The sequence below is a fragment of the Pseudorca crassidens genome, chromosome 18, assembly GCF_039906515.1.
Source record: "Pseudorca crassidens isolate mPseCra1 chromosome 18, mPseCra1.hap1, whole genome shotgun sequence".
NCBI lineage: Eukaryota > Metazoa > Chordata > Mammalia > Artiodactyla > Delphinidae > Pseudorca > Pseudorca crassidens.
The window spans coordinates 71,857,037-71,878,754 of NC_090313.1; the positions used below are offsets into that span (position 1 = coordinate 71,857,037).

Below are 21,718 nucleotides of genomic sequence, written 5' to 3' on the forward strand. Positions count from 1 at the left end.
CCTGACTGCTCTTAGCTGTCTACGGTCTTCAGTACAATTTCCCTGAGTTACCCACATTTCCACGAATTCCTAACCTCCTAACTGCAACACCAGCACAAACAGCTCCAAAACGCACGGTGCAGCTACATTTTTATTGCGACACTAAGGAAAGGAAAGGCTGTAACGAGTTTCCCTGTGTAAGTGCCCCAGAGGCTAGAAGTGGCGATCTATGTTACAGGAGAGCAACTGTTTTTCTCAGTTAGGTTTTCAGACACGTTAATACCATCGCTCGTTATAGCCTACCATCCATTCATGCTTTCACCCATTCACTTCAACCAATATTTAACGAATGAGGGCTGAGGCTTCAGGCTCTGTTCTAGGCACTGGGAAGATAGCTGTGAACAGATGGGTCCTGCCCTCATGGAGTTTACAGTTTACTGAGGCAGGGTCATATAATCAGCAATTTCATGTGTGTGTATACACACACACACACACACACACACACACACACACACAATGTGTTAGACTGCAATATGTTCTAAAAGACGAAGGGAAAATTAAATTGAGTGAGCAAATAGAGGAACCTGCTCTTGTCTATCTGCCCAAAGGTGCTTAGATGTTACAGTCTACAACTGTTGTGGAGAGGGATGAAAGACACGCGCATTCTTGATGTCCAGAAAACCCAGAGCGCTTGCCTCAGGCAGGGTCTGCTTTTCTGATCCATCCCTGTGGCCTGCCTGTATCTGTGTCAGTTGGATTGGAAATGAGAGTTTTTAACCAGCCTGTGAAGGGCATGAATCAAAATGCTGACCAGACACACGGCTTCTTCACCTCCTTCACAAAGTACAGGACTCAGAAAAGGGGGCATCTCTGCCAGCTCTTCAGCAGCTTACAAAGACAGACAAGCAAACAGCCAGCTTTTCAAAACACTCAACGCTTCTTCTGATGTTTCCATTACTGGAACCACACCGTGAGCATTTGAAAAAGAAAATGGTTTACTTTTTTTTTTTTTTTTTTAAGTATCCTGAGATAGTATGTAGTAACTGTTCAAAGTAGGTACTCCTCCTAGAAATGAAGGTCTATTTAAACAACTTTGCTTTCTAGAGATCTAAGTAACCTTATCTTTCAAAATAGGAGTAAACTGATTAGATTTCTTTGTTCACAGTTGGGTATACATTATTCTTTCTGCCAGTTCTCGGTGCCTCGCTCATTTTAGAGGTTTGGAGAGCAAACCCCTTTTGTAACCAAGAACTGGGTCCTTCTTTAGGGCCATACGTCCCCCCCTCAATCCCTCCTTTCCTGTAAGACTTATTTTGTTTACTGGGATTACAGGAACATTGCATAAAACATAAACCAAGGATGACGCAGCTACCGTGAGAACGTGTCACACTGTGTATAGACCAATAATAAATTGTCCACTAATGCATTTATTTTAAAGGGACTGCAAGTACTCAAAATGACCAGAAACCCTGAAGGTCATGGAAAGTAAATTAGGACAAAAAGAAAAAACCCTCCAACTATGATCAGATGATTTATTTTCCTCTGAAGAGTATTATTAAGAAGTGGAGGGCTTCCCTGGTGGCACAGTGGTTAAGAATCCGCTTGCCAATGCAGGGAACATGGGTTCGAGCCCTGGGCTGGGAAGATCCCACATGCCACGGAGCAACTAAGCCCGTGCGCCACAACTACTGAGCCTGTGCTCTAGAACCCGCGAGTCACAACTGCTGAGCCCGTGTGCCACAACTACTGAAGCCCGTGTGCCTAGACCCTGTGTTCTGCAACAAGAGAAGCCACTGCAATGAGAAGCCCGCGCACCACAACAAAGAGTAGCTCCCCACTTGCCGCAACTAGAGAAAGCCTGCACACAGCAACGAAGACCCAATGCAGCCAAAAATAAATAAATAAAAAGGAGAAGTGAAAGATATTGGGATAAGAAGAAACAATTAGCTTGAGCAACAGAAAAATATTTAAGGGATAGAAGATTCCTAAATGATAGTATATATTTCAAAGTAGGTCAATAAAAGACTACTAGGCAAAAACACTCAGAAATAATTTTTGCCTTGGAAGAGAAATATATTCAATGACATGTTAAGTTCTGCTTAATTAATTTCCATAAAGTTCTAATAATGTGAAATGTTCCTCCCATTTTTGTTCATTAAATACATTCCTGTTTTCTCTTACACTATTTAGCTCTCAATTCTATAATTCTCAAATTGTGTTCCTTCAAGTTTCAGGGTTCACAAGATATCTCTAGGACAATTAATACCTTTAATCCTCAAAAATAATCCTAGAAGGTCAAACAATCTCCCTTTTACAGATAAGACCATGTAGGTTCAAAGAGGTTACATGATCTGCCCAAGGTCACAGAGCGGTTGACTCAGGATCTGAACCCATGTTTACCTGACAGCATATCTTGTGAGCTTCCCGTATCACCCTGTCTTAAAACACAGCAGTTGCTTGCGATGAAGACTAAATAACATAAGTCCCTTTACCCACTCACAAGGCTTTTTCCCCTGGCATAAACTAGTTTGGGGACTTCAAGGGATGACAAGATAAAATATAAATGTTGTAATTTGGAGAATGAGGCTTCCTGTGGATTAGTATAGATGGTTATTTTCTAGAAAGACTCATACAACCTCCAGACATGGGTCCCATGCCCAGTTGTATGTCTTCTTCACCTTGAATGCATCTTTTAGGCATTAGAGGAGGCTAAGAAAGGCTAGGAGTACAAAAAAGAATCAAGAATTGAAGACCCGAGACTTCCCTGGCAATCCAGTGGTTAAGACTTCGCCTTCCAACGCGGGGGGTGTGAGTTTGATCCCTGGTCGGGAAGCTAAGATGTCACGTGCCTCACGGCCAAAAAACCAAAACATAGAACAGAAGCAATATTGTAACAAATTCAATAAAGACTTTAAAAAATAGTCCACATCAAAAAAAATCTTAAAAGAAAAAAGAATTGAGGACCCATAAAAATATATGAAATCTGATTAATGACACACCTTAGAAAGGTCTAGAGACTATTCTTTCCTGATGATATAACCTTTAACTGGTTGTTATCCTAAGAAGAAGCAAGTGAACTTGAAGGCACAGTTCTCTGTGTTTACTTCAATCTGCTGCCTCTCAAAACCGTTTTTGTCTTTGGTCTCCCAAAGACTGAACACCTTGGAGAGAGTGAAAAAGTTCAGTAAAGAGACAGTAAGCATCAAGTCACTGCCCTGTTTTCTTTCTCTCTTCCTTTACCTTCCAGTATTTTATCTTAGAGAAATGACAGTAACACTTGAGTGATTTCCTTTATAAATGTCTGTCATCTGCTAAGATGCAATTACATGGACTTTCCCCTGATCTTCCAAGTAAGTACTGTCATCAGAGCCTGAGAGAATGTTTGCCAAGATCTGTGAGCAAAGGAAGATGAGGTTACATTGACATTTCAAGGTCCATTCTCACCAAAAGGAGATAGAATAACCTGCTAGAGGCAGGATAATTCTCAATTTCAACTTCTGTCTTCTCCCGAACAGAACTGACATGTGGCTCTCATTCATGTGGCCCTCACTGGCCATCCTCTCCTCTTTCTTGTATTTTCTCCTTTCTACTGTCTTCCTCTTATGGCTCATTTTATGCAGTAAAGTCTCATTAATTTGAAATTCCTTAATTTAAAATCTATGATACATTGGACAAGGCCTTGCATTCTTTTATGTTAGCTTTGAAAAAGATTTGCTACCTTTTGATGTGAATCAGGGGTGCTCAGAAACTCTGCACATCAGATTCTCCTGGAAGGCTGGGCCCTACCTGATTCAGGGGCCCTGGGGTAGGGCTTGATAATTTGCATTTCTAACCAGTTCCCAGGTTATGCCAATGCTGCTGGCCTGGGGACCATATACTGAGATCTCTGAGGAAAGCAAAGGGGACCAATTAATCCAGTTGATAGAAGTGTTTTTGTTTTTTTGAAAATGCAAGTTTTTATTATCATTACTATTTTTTTCCATTTTGTTTCTACATTGTGTTTCTTAGAAGTGTTTTTCATTCCTTTTGCCTATAGCAAAACTGATATGCTTCATGAACTCCAATAAGTTAATGCTTTGTAGGCAAAACAGAGGAAGAGCACTGAATGGAGAGTCCAAGGTCTGAGTCCCAGCACAGCTGTGTGTGTCCCTGGGAGAGGAACCTGCAGCAACTGGTCTTTGCTCTCCTTACCTGTCCTTCTTAAAGAGGCCAGGCCTCGTTGTCCTTTCTAGCTCCAGTATGCTATGACTGTATAAAAATACGCACTGACGGGCTTCCCTGGTGGCGCAGTGGTTGAGAGTCCGCCTGCCGATGCAGGGGACACGGGTTCGTGCCCCGGTCCGGGAAGATCCCACATGCCGCGGAGCGGCTGGGCCCGTGAGCCGTGGCCGCTGAGCCTGCGCTCCGGCAACAGGAGAGGCCACAACAGTGAGAGGCCTGCGCACCGCAAAAACAAACAAACAAACAAAAATGCACTGACGCCGTATAAAACATCACTTATTCAAACACTTAGTAATCAACACTTGCCTTCCCTGGAATTAATATAAACCAGTGAGATTCCATTGTCTGTCTTCTCTCTAGAGGAAACCTTGACAGATACTCCTGACCCTTCCAGTTCTACCTCCATTTCTGCTCTGGTTCCCACCCACCTTTCTGAGACTGGCAACTCCCTACACTCCAGGTAGACATAAGAGGAAACCTGGCTTCATGCCGAGCTGTAAATTCAGGACTCGTGTCAACATTTTTTCAAAAACATTAGGTGCTGAGAGTCTGCCTTTCACAAAACCCTGTAGTAGACCCAGAAGGACAGAGGCATCAACTCTGTTCCAGGCCACCGATTCGCCAGACTTTGTGGAATAGATGGCATCTGACCCAAGGCTTAAAGGACAGGTAGGACTCTGACAGGTAGAGATGAGAAAGGCACAACCCAGGCGAGGGCTCAGCATGGCAGGTGCCTGGAGGCATCTGCTGAGGGTCTCTCCTTGTCCTGTCCTCCCTCACCTGCCCACCACGCATCCCCATCACAGCACACATGCACAGACTCTGTCTTCACCAAGGAACTGAGAAATTCTCAAGAACAGGACTACATCTTGTCCTCATCTCAAGCACTGAGTACCATGCCTGGCATAATTAAACAATTGTGCTTACTTAATGGACCTACACCCATCTGATTCCACAGCACACAGCCTTTGTGTGAATGAAATCACTGAACAAGTATATATATATGAAAAACTTAAACTCCTAAGTCCTATAAAAATGTAGGTTTTTGTCTTTCTCCAAGTCTCCAGTTGGTTTGCAGCGGGAGCTGTTCCACATGTAGATGTACTGTTGATGAGATCACTGAGGGAGGTGAGTTCCTCGACCTCCTACTCCACCATCTTGACCTCCTCCTGTGCATAATTTTTTAAAATTTATTTATTATTTTTGGCTGCGTTGGGTCTTCGTTGCTGTGTGCAGGCTTTCTCTAGTTGCGGCGAGCGGGGGCTACTCTTCATTGCGGTGCACGGGCTTCTCATTGCGGTGGCTTCTCTTGTTGCAGGGAATGGGCTCCAGGCACACAGGCTTCAGTAGTTGTGGCTCGTGGGCTCTAGAGCGCAGGCTCAGTAGTTGTGGCGCACGGGCTTAGTTGCTCTGCGGCACGTGGGATCTTCCCGGCCCAGGGCTCGAACCCGTGTCCCCTGCATTGGCAGGCAGATTCTTAACCACTGTGCCACCAGGGAAGCCCCTGTGCATAATTTTTTAATGAGGCAATAAGGGGAATTTTCTATCCAAATGACAACTTCCTCTTCTCTAGTCTTTCTCCTTTGCCATTATATCATGTCAATAATAAATATTCAGTGCCTTACCCACTTTTTATATCATTTAAAAGTATTCAGTACTTTACAGTTTTTTCATCATCCTAATAAAAACCTTTGACTCTTGAAAAAAATGTAGGTTTTTAATTCTTATTATTAGAATTAAGGTCTTGGATGACAAGTCAACGAGTTTGGATTCTATTTGAAGCTAGCCGGTTTCTGGGAGGAATGCTGATCGATATTGTTGTGTGGGATGGGCTAAAAAAAAGGGCTGTTTGAGGGACAACACAAATTAAAGACCACTGTACCAACTCTGAGAAAAACAATGAAGGTGGGAACCTGTATGGGGCCCATCAGAGCAGAAAGGAAGGTCCTACATCTTACAGAGATGATCTGAAATCCTGTCACATCACGATTTTCCAATAAGAAAGTCATGCAAGATATGTTTCCCTGGTGAGATGTTATAATGGTTAAGGCATTGGAGAAACTTTTTTAGAATACTGACTCTAGAAGCTTTCTCAAAATCCCCCCACCCCGTGGCAGGAGTTCTTGTCCCCCCAAGCACTGAAAACTGTTGGCTAGGTATTCCTGGGAATAGCAGAGGGGTTCCCAGTCTCCTAACACTAGAACAGAGCAGCAGGGCAGAGAGGGAATTGTATCTTGCCCTATGTCCATCCTCATCAAGTTTTCAAAACAGCAGAGTTAATATCCATTTACAAGAAACAATGGGGATGTAGGAACAAGTTAAATGTCACCCTAAGGAAGCAAAAGAAATAATCCAGAATTGGGTCCATTTTATAAGAAAAGTGCACTAATGTCTACCAATCAATGGAAGAGATGAAAATAGTATGATTAAAGGAGACTTAGGAGACAGAGCAGACCTTCTTTGAATCATGACTTGAGCAAACCAACTGCTGGAAGACATTTAAAAAAAATGACAGTCAAAGCAATTTGAATATGAACTGGATATCAGGTAATATCAAAGAATCATGGTTAACTTTGTTAGGAATGATAATGGCATTGTGGGTAGGTTAGAAAATACCTATATTTTGCAGACTGTATACTGATTATATAGAATTCAATGAAGTGATGCCCATATTTGATTCAAAATACTTAAGAGAAAGATGGTGTACATGAAGTAAACATGATTAAATCTTGATAACTTAACTCTGAGTGATGGAGATGTGTTGTATAGTGTACTATTCTTTCTCCTTTTGTGTTTGTTTGAAAATTTTTCATAATAGAACATTTTTAAAAGATAAGGCTCATTTGTAAAAAGTTTCCATTATTGCCTTATAGCGGGCAATAATGAAGGAATGCTATCTTAGAACCTCAATTCAAAAAATAAATTATTATATAAGAAAACTGAACACCATCTATAATCTAGGTTTGATCACGTAAGTTAGAATGTTCACTAAGATTTCAAGTCCAGCTACATCCTGTCACATTAACTGTGCTGGACCGAATGGTGTGTATCTTGGAGCACTTACACTTACAACACACAGCAAGGGTGAATACAGGTGGGATGTCATTCCCCTAGGTGTCCTTTTTCATAGTTATGTTATGATATTTCAGAAATATTTTTGTCTGAAAATACTATGAATGCGATCAGTTAATCAATTTGCTACAAATGAGTCCTTAATATGGATAAGGTGCTCTGCAAAGTTCAGTGGAGAATACAAAGATAAATTTAAAGTGACAATTTGAAAGATTTTTAAAATTTAGTACATTCAGTCACAAGGTGCCACAAGACAGTGTCAGGTTGATGAGCCAATGGACGAGCACATGAATTTAGGAGAGCATTCATTAATTTGTTCATTGATTCGGTCATCAACTATTTACTAAAAGCCCACTCTGCTCCAAGCAGTGTGCCAGCTGCAGTGGGGGAAGGCAGGTGCGACTCCTGTCCTCATACAGCTGATGGTACGTGGGGTATGTGGGGGAGATAGGCATTACATAATAAACACACCCAGAAAGAGAATCACAAATCGAAGTGCTATGAGGGCTGAAGAGAGAAAAGGGGGGAACTCAGAGACATAGAAAACAAGCTTATGGTTACCAAAGGAGAAAGGGGGGCAGGGGAGGGATAAATTACAAACTTGGGATTAACAGATACACACTACTGTACATAAAATAGATAAACAACAAGGACCTACTGTATAGCAAAGGGAACTATATTCAATATCTTGTCATAACCTATAATGGAAAAGACTCTGAAAAAGAACATACATATATACAACGGAATCATTTTGCTGTATACCTGAAACACTGTAAATCAACTATACTCCAATGAAAAAAAATCCTACGAGAGAGACAGACAGGGTGCACATATCTGTGACTGTGGGGTCAGGGCAGGACCGTCTGGGGTGGTGACACTGACACTGAGACTTAGAAATTACTGATGATAGATACAGTCAGAGAAGCCTTCAAGGCAGAAGAGAATGAGAGCAAAGTGGGGGAAAAGGATGCCTCATGGTGGCTCACTTGCTCGCTTCCTTCTGGTTTTATTAGAGGCTCTTCTGGCCAGACACTCCTTGGCACCTCCTCTTCCTGACAGCCTCCATCCCCTTTACCCAGCTTCGCCCTCCTGCAGAGTGCCGGCCACCTCTTGATATTCAGTGATGTATTTTGTACTTGTTTTCTATCTGTCTCCTCTACTACACTTAAGTGCAACAAGGGCAAAGAATTTGTGTAAGTCCTCTTGTATCCTCACTTTCCAGCTTAATAGCCAGTACTCAGTAAATAGTCCTTGCATTAAGAAGGAAGGAAGCATTAAGGTATATAAGGTCATGAACTGTCTCCAGCCTAGCACCTTGATATTCAACCCAAGACTCACATCAAGTCTACTGGGAGAGCTCTTTCTGCCACCTAACAGGACACTGACAAATAAAGCACCAAGACGCCCAGGAGGAGGATGTTATATCAAGGACGACAGCACGTCATTTCGGTGGAGAAGTTGACTAATGGTGTGTTGAGGAGGCCTGGCTTATGAAATCTTTACAGCAGAGCTTGTCAAGTGCAGGTTGGGACCTGTTACTCAATCATGAAACCAACCGAGTGGGTGCTGACCAGCATGACTGCAATGAAATAGAAAAGTGTAGAAGAAACAACAGCAGAGCGATGACACCCTGCATAGTGAGGCGAAGCACTGTTTCATGATACTTTTGTTTCCAGTCTCTGTCTGTGCCCACAGATATGTCCGTGTGTGTGTGCTCTGGGTCATAACGCAAAATGTGTTTCCCACCGTGGGGCATGGCCAAGAAGGCTCTAGAGGCTGCAGGAACAGCAGTCATTTGTAGGCTGCTGTCTAGGCGGTAGCCTCAGGTCCACCCAAAAGGACAGACCCAGCTTCTTGAACTACTTTATTAGAACCATATTTAAGCCAGAATCAAGGGTAAGAGAACAGAAGTTTCTGCAGCTGCATGAGTGGGCGCATGACACAGGGACCCAACCTGAAGTGACAATGAAGATAGGGCAGGCTGGATGTGTGGGGACGGCCACCAGAAAGCAGGGCCAGGCACTGCCCTTTCTTGACATTAAAGGTCACGAACCAAAGTTTTAGCTGTTCCCTTCAGGATACCCTTGGAGACTACATGATGCAGGGCGGGAGGTAAGGGGACTTGAAAAGGAGTCCGATCCTATGTATGTCTTTGTTAATATAATATATATCATAAAACAATATACATACGGGGGTGGGATGAATTGGGAGATTGGGACTGACATACATACACTAATATGTATGAAATAGATAACTAATGAGAACATGCTGTATAGCACAGGGAACTCTACATCACTTTGCTGTACAGTAGGAACTAACAGCATTGTAAAACAACTATACCCCAATTAAATAAATAAATAAATAAATAAATAAAGCATGTTACCGTGCAAAAAAAATACATACACATCAGTATAATATACATTACAAAACGCATTCTACTATAAAATATATACACATATATGTGTATGCAATAATCTACCTATACATATGTATAATATAGATGTTATGCATATACATTATTAATACATATGATAACACAAGATATGCTTGCAACATCTGGAGTGAGAGAAGGACTTCCAGTGCAGGGTATACAATAGAGACTCTATAATTTGTCCATGAACTAACTGAATAACTGAAATCCTTTATAGTCTGGTTAGTTTTTTATTTTGTCAAGATCAAAATATTTATTAAATTCCTGGTTCATATGTGCTTATTTATTTAGATGTCAACTCATTTAATAAAAAAATATTTTAGGTTTTATTAAATTCTTAAGTAGTTACGGAACTGTACAATGACTGTAAAATTCACTTGACACATGCCTACCACAAGGTTATCATCTAAGGCAATGATAAATCTACCAATTCACAGAAAACATATTAGTTGTTACTGATCTCTTAGCAGTTAAGTTTATATATTGTGAGCAAGAAAGACAATGAGTTAAAGAGAAGTTGAGATGGCTAGCAGAGCATGGGAGTGGTCTGTCCAGTGGTAACACAGCAAGGGTCGGTAACATTTCCAAGAGACATCAAACAACAAAAGTATTAAGCATTTCACATAAGTCCTATTACAATGCAGCATTTTTTCCAAATGCATCCATATGTTTTGTCTTTTAACTTGTATGCTTGTTATACATGAAAAAAAAATCTCTTGAGAGGAAAAAGTTTCCTAACATACACTCCACTTTCATAAACCCATAAGGGGTAAATTAATGACTAATAGAGATTTTATTCCTAGAAACAGAATGGTATTATATGTAAATATCTAATAGTCTCATTAGAGATAGTGCACAATAATTAACAAGTAATTAAGTCTCCCAAATCATTAATAAACAAAATGTTTCTTCTCTATTAGAGCAGTTTGTTGTGCCTTTACCATTTACAAATTAACTTTTCCTCCACCTTCATTAAATAGAAAGTTAAATGGTGGATATCCAAGATGCATGTAATTAACTCTGTGTCATGGAAGTTACCTCTCATTAAATTTTTGGAACTCCTGTACAATATTGCTTACAAGGTTATGCTAGAGCTAATGTAACCAGGCTATTACTTGGATGAAGAAAAAGCAGCAGCATGCAATTTGGACCCAGTTAATGTTGGTTAACATATGGTATCCTGTTTTTTAGTTCATAAAAAAGAAAAAACATTTTTTAAATGTTGGAGAAGACTAGGTCAAAAGCAAAGGAAAAACTGCTTTAGGCCCATTTCAATGTTCGAAAGAAAACAAATAAGGATATTTACAACAGTATGTAGAAGAAATCAAGCATAAACCCTACCTCTGCTGTAATATTAAATGTGATGGTATTGACTATTTTCCAAATACATGTTAGCAATTTTCACAGATTAGCAATTTTATAGAACAGATAGTCATATCGAATCTTTTAGTGAAACTTCAATGCACAGAAAAATTCCATGACATCATGGCTTTGTTGTTCCACAGACTCATGTATAAAACTGACCAAATCTCACCTCAGAAACACTGCAGTCCCAAACAGAAACCCCAAAGGGTATTATTCTTGTCTCTGAACAGTGACATTATAAGTAATTCCCTGCATGGAGATGCAAGTGCCCCTCCCACCCCCATCCATGGTAACCTTTAGGAAAATCCGCCCTACACCCAGCGCTTAATAACCAGTTACCCACTCTGCACAATTAACAACCTTTCATACCTACCAAGCCCTTTTATGAAGCTGATCACACAGGATCGTCTCCAACAAGCTGTTGTAATCTCCATGAGCCTGAAAAGGAACCCGAACTCACAGTCTGGAACCGTTACACAGACTATGTTCCAAAGCAGAAAAACAGAATGACCAAGTCCATGACCCTGCTGCTCTCTGCCACCATAAGTGTCTCGGCCACAAGGTAGGGCTCTTTTATTTCTGGCCCAAGGTGTATTTTTAGTCAGGTACTAAAGACCTACAGTAGAAGACAAACTAAAACAGGCCTTCCGTCCAGGGAACACTGTTCATACCAATGGGACAATTTTTAGCTGCACAGTAAGACAGTGACCCACAACTAGCAAAGTGCCTGTATGTCTATATTTAACCGCAAGAACATACTATGCTGCCAGATTAGTCAAGCTGCTTAGAGCACTCCAGGAACATGAGCCTGACCTCCACAGCTCACCACAAACAGTTCACGCATTCCGATTCCACGCACGACCCGTGGAGCCAACCCACCGGGCTGCAAGAGTGTTCCTGTGACCAAAGAAATACAAGAGCAAAGATAACACAGGGTGGGTGATAAACCGTTGCTTTGGGAACCAGGATCTCTTGGCCACAAGTGTGAACAGCTTTAAACAGCTTAAGTTCTTACAGACAAAACCAACAGCAGAGAAGCCCTATTTGAAGCCAAGAGTCAGTGAGAAACTATACACCCTTAAGGAAAACGCAACACTGAACATCTGTTAACATAACGAGTAAAGGAAAGTGATTGGGTTGAAATCTATAGTTATATTATTTTAAAAGGCACAGCCGAAATCCACTTGTTAACAACTTAATTTATAACACCAAGAAGGAGCCAACACTGGTGAGCGTTGAGTGTTCTATCTTCAAAAGAAAACAGGTTTAGGCCAATGAGATTGAGAAGGAAAATGCAAAGTCACTTAAAAACGAAATAGAAGTGTAACTAATTGATCTTTCAATGGGCATTATTTCCGACAGAAAAATTTTATGAGGGTCAGTGAAAAATCTATTTCTTCACTAACACAGCTGTGAAGAGCACAAAACCCAAGTCATTTTCTATTTTTGATTTGCTCAGGGTAACTGAAGGTTTGCTCTAGCAATATAGATTGGAATTACAAAACAGCATGGTATGGGGAATTGACTGATGAACGGAAACATTTCACAGGAAGGAGAAAAATGTCCACATTACCAAAACGAACACTCCACGTGTTTTCAGGCAAGCTAAACGCCAGCAAAGACGCCCCCGTGGTACCACTGTGTCTTACACATCCAGGGTTTATAACGCCTTTTTTTAAGAGCTGACTGAGGTGCCCATGTGGCATTTGGTTTATGCTTTACTAAAAGGGGCCAAAACAATTACAAGTGTGCCTAGGGAGGTATCTGAATTTTCAGTAATAAGAATTCTTCAATTTTCCTCTTTCTGGATCTAAATTGGAATCAAGACTCAACTGAAAATTTGCACTTTGTCATCTTCAAGTCTCTAGTGCTATTATTAGATCAACCTTTCAAATGATGTGACTGTCATTCAATTAAAAAAAGTTACTTAAAAGAGCCTCATAGAAATAAGAAAAAAAGTATCTATCATTTTATTTTTTCACTCTTTTTACAGATACCAATTACCAAACAGCATTTAAGGGAAGTGCAAGAGAGAAAGAGGTAGAAAAAAGAACTAACGTTAGTGAGACATGGAACTGGATTCAGGTACTCTGCCAGGTACTTTTCACGTATTACTTCATTCAGTCCTCACAGCAACCTTATAAGGTAGGCATTACCAACTCCATTTTACAGTTGATGAAAAGGATTAAAAATAAGATTGCTCAAGGTCATTCAAATACAAGGTTGTCAGACTCCAGAGTCACTACACTTATTTTTATTCTACTACCTTCCTTACTATGAATTGGAACTTTTAAACAGTCGTAACCTTAGAGTATTTGTTTTTGTATACATTTAGGAGGAGCCCCCAAGTAATCTACTTTTTAGTCCAAAAATTTCACATACCCCAAACCCAGCTGAATGCCAGAGAGTCTAGTCTCCTTTGATGCCCTCCCTGGTTTGTTCGTGCTTCTGTGGTACCATGGCCCTTAACAGTTTGGGGAACGTCCTTAGGGCATAAACCACATTGTTCTCATCTTTGGATGCCTAGTAGAGTTGAATTAATGAATAACAGAAGGTGTCTTTTAGAGTCAAAACAGATGACACAAAGTCCATCCATTAAAGCTCAGAGTCTTTGTTACTAAGAATTCCCACCTCACCTCACCCATCTCCACTCAGAGCTTATTTCTCCTACGGTACACATCATTTTAACCATCTTGACCTTGCCTCAATTTATGTTAGACTGAAAACATCAGATCATGGATGGGTGAAGGCTCCTACGGCACACTAACAGTTGAGTAAGCGACAGCTGTCAGCTCATGGCTGATACTGATAGAAAAATCAGAAAACAACGACAAAAAGCAGACCTAAAACTTTGGAAGGACAGCAGCCTTAGGATATTTTAGTATAACAAGAGAGAGCCCTTAACATTTCAAGAGCCCTAAAGGTAGCCATATGTGATGAATCTTTAATAATGAATACATGTGCTGAAGATCTGAATTCATTTAGACATGGCTAAATTATGATAGCATACAATAGCACAGATACAATAGAGAATAATAAAGTATGCTTTACAAAGAATTCTATTCAAAATTATTCAACTGAAATGTTCTGATACTTCAAGGGTTAAGCTTCATGACTTGGAGAAATTTACTCAGAGATCATTTGTTCCCTGATGATGTTACATAAATGTCATGCATTTTAAACGATATTAATGTAATCTAAGTTTAATCAATAACATACACTGGACTGCTGGCATGCTTAATTGACAGTAGCATAATAACCCTCATATTAATTGAATGATGACTTTAAAAGTTGATGCTTTTTATTACTTTAAAAGTTAATCTAATCATCTCACACCGGTCAGAACAGCCATCATCAAAAAATCCACAAACAATAAATGCTGGAGAGGGTGTGGAGAAAAGGGAACCCGCTTGCACTATTGGTGGGAATGTAAACTGATACAGCCACTATGGAGAACAGGATGGAGGTTCCTTAAAAAACTAAAAATAGAACTACCATACGACCCAGCAATCCCACTACTGGGCATATACCCTGAGAAAACCATAATTCAAAAAGAGTCATGTACCAAAATGTTCATTGCAGCTCTATTTACAATAGCCAGGACATGGAAGCAACCTAAGTGTCCATCAACAGATGAATGGATAAAGAAGATGTGGCACAGATATACAATGCAATATTACTCAGCCATGAAAAGAAACAAAATTGAGTTATTTGTAGTGAGGTGGATGGACCTAGAGTCTGTCATACAGAGTGAAGTAAGTCAGAAAGAGAAAATCAAATACTGTATGTTAACACATATATATGGAATCTAAAAAGAAAAAATGGTCACGAAGAACCTAGGGGAAGACGGGAACAAAGACACAGACCTACTAGAGAATGGACCTGAGGATACGCGGAGGGGGAAGGGTAAGCTGGGACAAAGTGAGACAGCGGCATGGACATATATACACTACCAAATGTAAAACAGATAGCTAGTGGGAAGCAGCCGCATAGCACAGGGAGATCAGCTCAGTGCTTTGTGACTGCCTAGAGGGGTGGGATAGGGAAGGTAGGAGGGAGACGCAAGAGGGAAGAGATATGGGGACATATGTATATGTATAACTGATTCACTTTGTTATAAAGCAGAAACTAACACACCACTGTAAAGCAATTATACTCCAATAAAGATGTTAAAAAAAAAGTTAATCTAATATTCATAAAACTTTCCTTTCTGTTTCTGTGTGGCATGGTGGCTTGACTGCAAGTATTTTTAAGGGCAAGTGAAAGTCCAAACTGGTTGCTTCTATCTTCACAAGCTTACAAGCTGCAAGGACGTTCCTCAGTGTGTCTAGTTAACCTTATTGTTTTGGCAAAGACTGTTTCTAGGCTACTGACCGACTGATACTACTTCATGCTACTTTATTGGCATGAAGGCTAGATTACATAACCACTCTCATCAAATGTAGCCTATTAGACTGTATTCACCTCCCTTAATGTACAATCTACTCTATTATATTATGGGAAGCAAAAAATATCCTTTAGACACCAACTCAAATTTTTCCAGCTTGAAGAAAAAGTCAGCATTTAAAGTGGTGACACTGAACACAACCTATATCAATCAAAACCCTAAAGTCATGAGAAACTCAAGCTGATAATTCTTTTTTTTTTTTTTTTTTGCGGTTCGCGGGGCTCTCACTGCTGTGGCCTCTCCCGTTGCGGAGCACAGGCTCCGGACGCGCAGGCTCAGCGGTCATGGCTCACGGGCCCAGCCGCTCTGCGGCATGTGGGATCTTCCCGGACCGGGGCACGAACCCGTGTCCCCTGCGTCGGCAGGTGGACTCTCAACCACTGCGCCACCAGGGAAGCCCTAAGCTGATAATTCTTTTTTTTCCCATCACTGGCCTTAAAAACTCAACATTTCTCACTGAGTCTTTAAAACCAATTTGGGATATAGTTAATGAAATATTTCAGTAACAGGACGTTACATTTTATTTGCATAATCACATGCACACTAGTCTTTCTAGAAATTTAGTAAATACAAGTGTTAAAATATTACCACAGAAATGTGGCCGTTAATGATAGATGCCAGTGTCAAGAGGATAATCTCTTTTCACTATTTTTCCATGAGATAACATAGTACAGAATATATTCATTCACTTGGATTCACAAATCTTTCAGAGACAAAGAACCTCTGAGGCTATCTTAGGGTAGGAACCAAATTAAGTACAACATAAGCAAACATCACGTGCAGCTTTGCCCCTTCCCTGTGGAAACCATAAGGGCAGAGAACCTTTAAAAGACAATGTGTCATTATGCTTGGAGGTAATGGCTATCAAACAGGCTTCTAGTCGTTACAAGCATGTCGTTACCTGAAGACATATGCAACAAACAAATGCAACCCCAAAATGTTTGCCAGGAAGGCCTCTAGGAAAATACTGGTTTGTTTTGGCACAGGGAGCCTCTGGAAGCCAGCCACTGTTAAAGCAGTATTCTACCAACAGGTGTGCAATACTTACTATATACAGATTGTCTGAACCTATACAGGGGCTCTCTTTAAACCTGTGTATCACCCATGCTCTTGTAAATTACCAGGTGCACTCAAGCCCAACCTTAGAGAGGAAAATCAGAAGGGGTTCTATGCTACTGAGAAGGGAAAGAACTTACGTGTGTTAGCAATACTCTAAATGCTTTCTCTCCAAAAACTTTTCTCTGATGATGAATCAGCTTAGAGACATTCCCCAGTCCCACAACTATAAGTGCAATCCCTAACTGGATCTTTCCCTGGCCTACAGTCTTTTAATTATTCTATCTTGGAGGAACATTGCATTGATCCTGTTTCTTGCATCTAACTCATTTATTTTGGGGGGGAGGGGCCTGACAAAAGCCCATTTACCCAAAGCTGGGGAGCTCTTAAAAAGTAAAAATTCCAGGGCTTCCCTGGTGGCGCAGTGGTTGGGGGTCCGCCTGCCAATGCAGGGGACACGAGTTCGTGCCCCGGTCCGGGAAGATCCCACATGCCGCGGAGCGGCTGGGCCCGTGAGCCATGGCCGCTGAGCCTGCGCGTCCGGAGCCTGTGCTCCGCGATGGGAGAGGCCACAACAGTGAGAGAGGCCTGCGTACCTCAAAAAAAAGAAAAAAAACCCAACTACTTGCGTCTAAGAAAGCATCATTTAAACAAAGATTTCCGAACTTGAAGTTTTGACCGGTCCTGAAAACATTAACCTTTTCTATAAAGTATGTAAATTCTTGTGAAATAGTTAATACCAGGAGCTCAAGGAATTAGCTTATATCCCTTTTGACTATTCATTAAGAAAGCATATAGGAGCCAACAGTGTCTAAAAACCAGTCACATTGAACATTTAGAAATCATTCAGCTAAGTATCCCATATCCATTTCCACCCAATGCTTATGAATCATCTTTACTGGTTTTATTTAGCAGCAAAAAAGAGACTTTTCCAAAAGAGAACTTTATACAATAGAAATGTACATAGTAAAACACCACTGGGCTTCCCTGGCGGCGCAGTGGTTGAGAGTCCGCCTGCCGATGCAGGGGACACGGGTTCGTGCCCCGGTCCGGGAAGATCCCACATGCCGCGGGGCGGCTGGGCCCGTGAGCCATGACCGCTGAGCCTGCGCGTCCGGAGCCTGTGCTCCGCAACGGGAGAGGACACAGCGGTGAGAGGCCCATGTACCGCAAAAAAAAAAAAAAAAAGCACCACTATTTTGAGGACTACAATGGTTGTTTTTCTATTAAGTTAAAATTTGCCTTTACAAGTCAGGGAAGGAGCAGGAAGAAGGCACTTAGCCACATACATTTTTACTACTAAGGAAGCCTCTTTCTCCACCTCCTTCATCTCCACAACCTTGCTCTGCCCAAGGATTCTTTGAGACAATTCAGTCTATACAATATGGTCTCCACACTCCACTTTGGATTTGGGGTTGATGATATTTTTGAGAATCAAAAAATATGGCCTGAGAAAGGGTCCTCCTTCAGGTAAGACGTTAAGTGTCCAAAGCAGGGCATCAGGGATCCGCCTGCGCCTAAATGAGGCAAAATAAGGAGCGGCAAGGACCCCTAAGTCCAGGTTTAAGGGAGACCTGCCCCACAACTAGCCATGGGATCTTGGGCAAGTCAAGCAGCTGGAGACCCAGACTATTCATCTGCAACGATAATGGATTCAGATGCTCACTACGAAAAAACACGGATCTTTCTGCAGCATTTTAAAAGCAACTCAACATTCCTCAGGCTCATCTAGAGAGCTTCATTCAAAGGAGATGTCATAAATCTAGCAGGCAGAACAAGCTGAGTGCCAGAAATCGCCACTAAGCATAGTCCGTATAAACTAACTCCCAAAATGAAATCCAGGTTTAGAACATCTTTATTTTTTTAATGAAATGATTCTGCTGCCTAAAAGTCTGGGGACCTACTGAAAAATAATTCAGGATCATTTTACCTGTGCTGTTCATTACCAGGCAAATATAGCTATTAAGCGCTTGAAATGTGGTTAGTGCAACTGAGTTACTGAATTTTAATCAGTTTATAATTGAAAACCTGATGCTTGATTCAGTTACTGGAAAAATTTTAGGTACATTGGTAAATAATCTGCATACGTAAAACTACTTTTTTTCAACTGTAAGTTTTATGAAATCTAAATAGAGATCAAGTATTTTTGACCAATTTGGTATTCAAATTTAGATGTGCTGGTGGTGCGAGATAAATACACACTGAATTATTCCCCCAAAAGAGAATATAACATATTTCATTAATAATTTTTACGCTGATTACATGTCAAAATGATAATATTTTAGATATACTGGACTAGGTAAAATACTAAAATTAATTTCAGATGCTTTTAAACTCTGTTTAATGTGGCCTCAAGAAAACTTTAAATTGCATAAAGGCTTTGCATTATATTTCTATTGTACATGCTGTTCTCTAGACCAATTACCGCTTTATAAAACTTATACATATTGGGGCTTCCCTGGTGGCGCAGTGGTTGAGAGTCCGCCTGCTGATGCAGGGGACACGGGTTCGTGCCCCAGTCCGGGAAGATCCCACGTGCTGTGGAGCGGCTGGGCCCGTGAGCCATGGCCGCTGAGCCTGCGCGTCCGGAGCCTGTGCTCCACAATGGGAGAGGCCACAACAGTGAGAGGTCCGCGTACCACAAAAAAAAAAAAAAAAAAAAAAAAGATATCTCGGATATTAAATGCTTCCACATGGCAGCCAAATCCATATAAAACCAAAAATATAAAACTGACTAGGAAACAGATTTTTAAACATCTTAATACTCCCTTAGCCCTGTCTCACTATCTCGCCCACATTACAGTTGAGTACACACGGATTTGTGATAGCCACTGTATCACCACCGTCACTCTTACTAAATATACATTTCCACCTTGCCTGCCTATTTGGGGTCAGCACCTCACACTTCTTTGCAATTCACCTGGCTCCTACTGCAGTGTTTTGCACACAGTGTATCCTCAATGAATATTTATTCATTTGTTTATGTCTTTAATTTTTAAGCCACATCAAGGTGGGAAGAAAAACTGGTAAAACGGTCTGACAATATGTCAATTCCTCATGCAGACTTGCATTAGCAATACAGGCACACCACAGTCTCGATTCACACTGTTCCCACAGCAGAATCATTTCGTCAGTTAATCCCCACCTGAAACCTCAGAAGTACTTTGAGCGCTGGGGAAAATGGGCTCCTATTCAAGCAGAAAGCTAAACTGGCAAATGTGCATCTGAAGCTTTGGTGGGCTTCTATTTCATTCCAGGAGGTAGTTCTGGAATTCCCTTCAGCTGCTCTGGCCAGCCATCCCACCACTCCTCTCCTTTGCTTCTTCACTCCAGCTACACACTTTCTGCTTGACATACCTTTTCCTCCCAATCCTGCCAACACACCTTCTCTTTCAAAGACGTTTCACAAATCCGACTTGTACCACAAAACCTCCCTTAACCAAATAAAAGGGAAACAGTTCTTTTCCTCACCCAATTACATTCTGGGATGCAATCACTACGAGCTCTCAGACTGGAAAGGAATGGAAATATTTAAATATGTATCTATATGAGTGGAGGTTTTTTTTTTACTGTATAACGACTCCGTTTAAAGTATCGATATTGGGCTTCCCTGGTGGCGTAGTGGTTGGGAGTCCGCCTGCCAATGCAGGGGACACGGGTTCGAGCCCTGGTCCAGGAGGGTCCCGCATGCCACGGAGCGGCTAGGCCCGTGCACCACAACTGCTGAGGCCCACGCACCTGGAGCCCGTGCTCTGCAACAAGATAGGCCACCGCAATGAGAGGCCCGCGCACCGCAGTGAGGGGTAGCCCCCACTCGCTCCAGCTGGAGGGGACCCGCGCACGGCAGCGGAGACCCAACGCAGCCAAAAATAAAATAAATAGAAAATAAATTTTAAAAATAAATAAACAAAATAAAGTATCGATATTATTTCTGTGCCAGCTTTATCGCTATAGGTTTATCTACTTAAATAATCCTCATTATTAAGGAGCTTTTTAAGAGCTTGTTCACATGCTGATGTGTCTTCCTGAATACTGTATGTGGTGGATACATAATTATAACTTTAAGTTATAATTCAGAGAATTGAGTGCACAAGACAATATGGGCGTAAGGTTTACAGTATTGTTTTATGACAAATTAGGGGCATGTCTGCCTTACTTTCTTATGTGATGACGAACCACCTGCCATGACTTATTGTTACAGAGCACTCTGCGGCATTCTGAAGTATTTACTGCCATGCCTGGCAGACCACAAAAGTTAATACAACTTCCAGAAGTTTCCTCATGTAAGGGCAGGGAGGAGGCATTGGGAGAATCTGATTCAACTAGCCTAATGGGACAGAGTTTGAACTAGCACAAAAACACAGAAAAATATGTCATCATCAAGTTGCCTAAGACTAGGAGAAATTTTCTCCTAGAGCAATTTACAGAAGTACACATGGGCCTGGAAAGCACACTGCCCTCCCTAGAAGGTAGGAAGAAAAGCGAGAGCAGGTCCTGTCTGTCCAAGCAGGACCAAACCATGCATGGCTATGGATGCAACAAAAAGCAGCTAACAGAGATCATCTTGAACCTTGTTTCTTAAGAAGTGTTCTGTTTGGGGGCTTCCCTGGTGGCGCAGTGGTTGAGAGTCCGCCTGCCGATGCAGGGGACACGGGTTCGTGCCCCGGAGCGGCTGGGCCCATGAGCCGTGGCCGCTGAGCCTGCGCGTCCGGAGCCTGTGCTCCACAACGGGAGAGGCCACAACAGTGACAGGCCTGCATACCACCAAAAAAAAAAAAAAAAAAGCTGTGGGGCTCGCCCGATGCTTTCAGGATAAAGCCCAGACCCTTCAGCAGCTCATGAACGCTCCTTATGACCTGACCCCATTTGTCTATGGCTACCGTCTATCACTCTCCTTCTGGGACCCTGTGATCCAGCTGTCGCTCCCTGAACCCATGAATTTCATACCTCCCAGCATCTGATCGTGATCTTCCCTCTGCCCTCCTCCCTTCTTTTCTGTGGCATCCTTCAAGTTCAAATGTCACAGCCTCTTAGAAGGCTCTGCCTTCTTCCACATAAAAAGATGAATCACTTTATCCTCTGAATGATTATTTATGTCAGTATCCCTGAGTCCAAGCAAAAGGCCTGGAACAGATAGAACATTTATC

The 21,718-nt window shown here is 41.6% G+C and overlaps 1 protein-coding gene across 6 annotated transcripts in view; it reads right to left on the reverse strand.

The window, feature by feature from the left end:
* FRY (FRY microtubule binding protein) overlaps positions 1-21,718 on the reverse strand; it is a 327,504-nt gene that overhangs the window by 211,895 nt on the left and 93,891 nt on the right. The window contains exon 1 of one of the 6 annotated variants that reach the window (XM_067713510.1): positions 11,442-11,588. The exons of the other annotated variants lie outside the window; for them this stretch is intronic. Within the exon in view, the coding sequence (XP_067569611.1) occupies positions 11,442-11,502 (61 nt within the window). The 5' untranslated portion in view covers positions 11,503-11,588. Of the gene's footprint in view, positions 1-11,441; positions 11,589-21,718 lie in introns of those variants that run through there. 6 annotated transcript variants of the gene reach the window in all.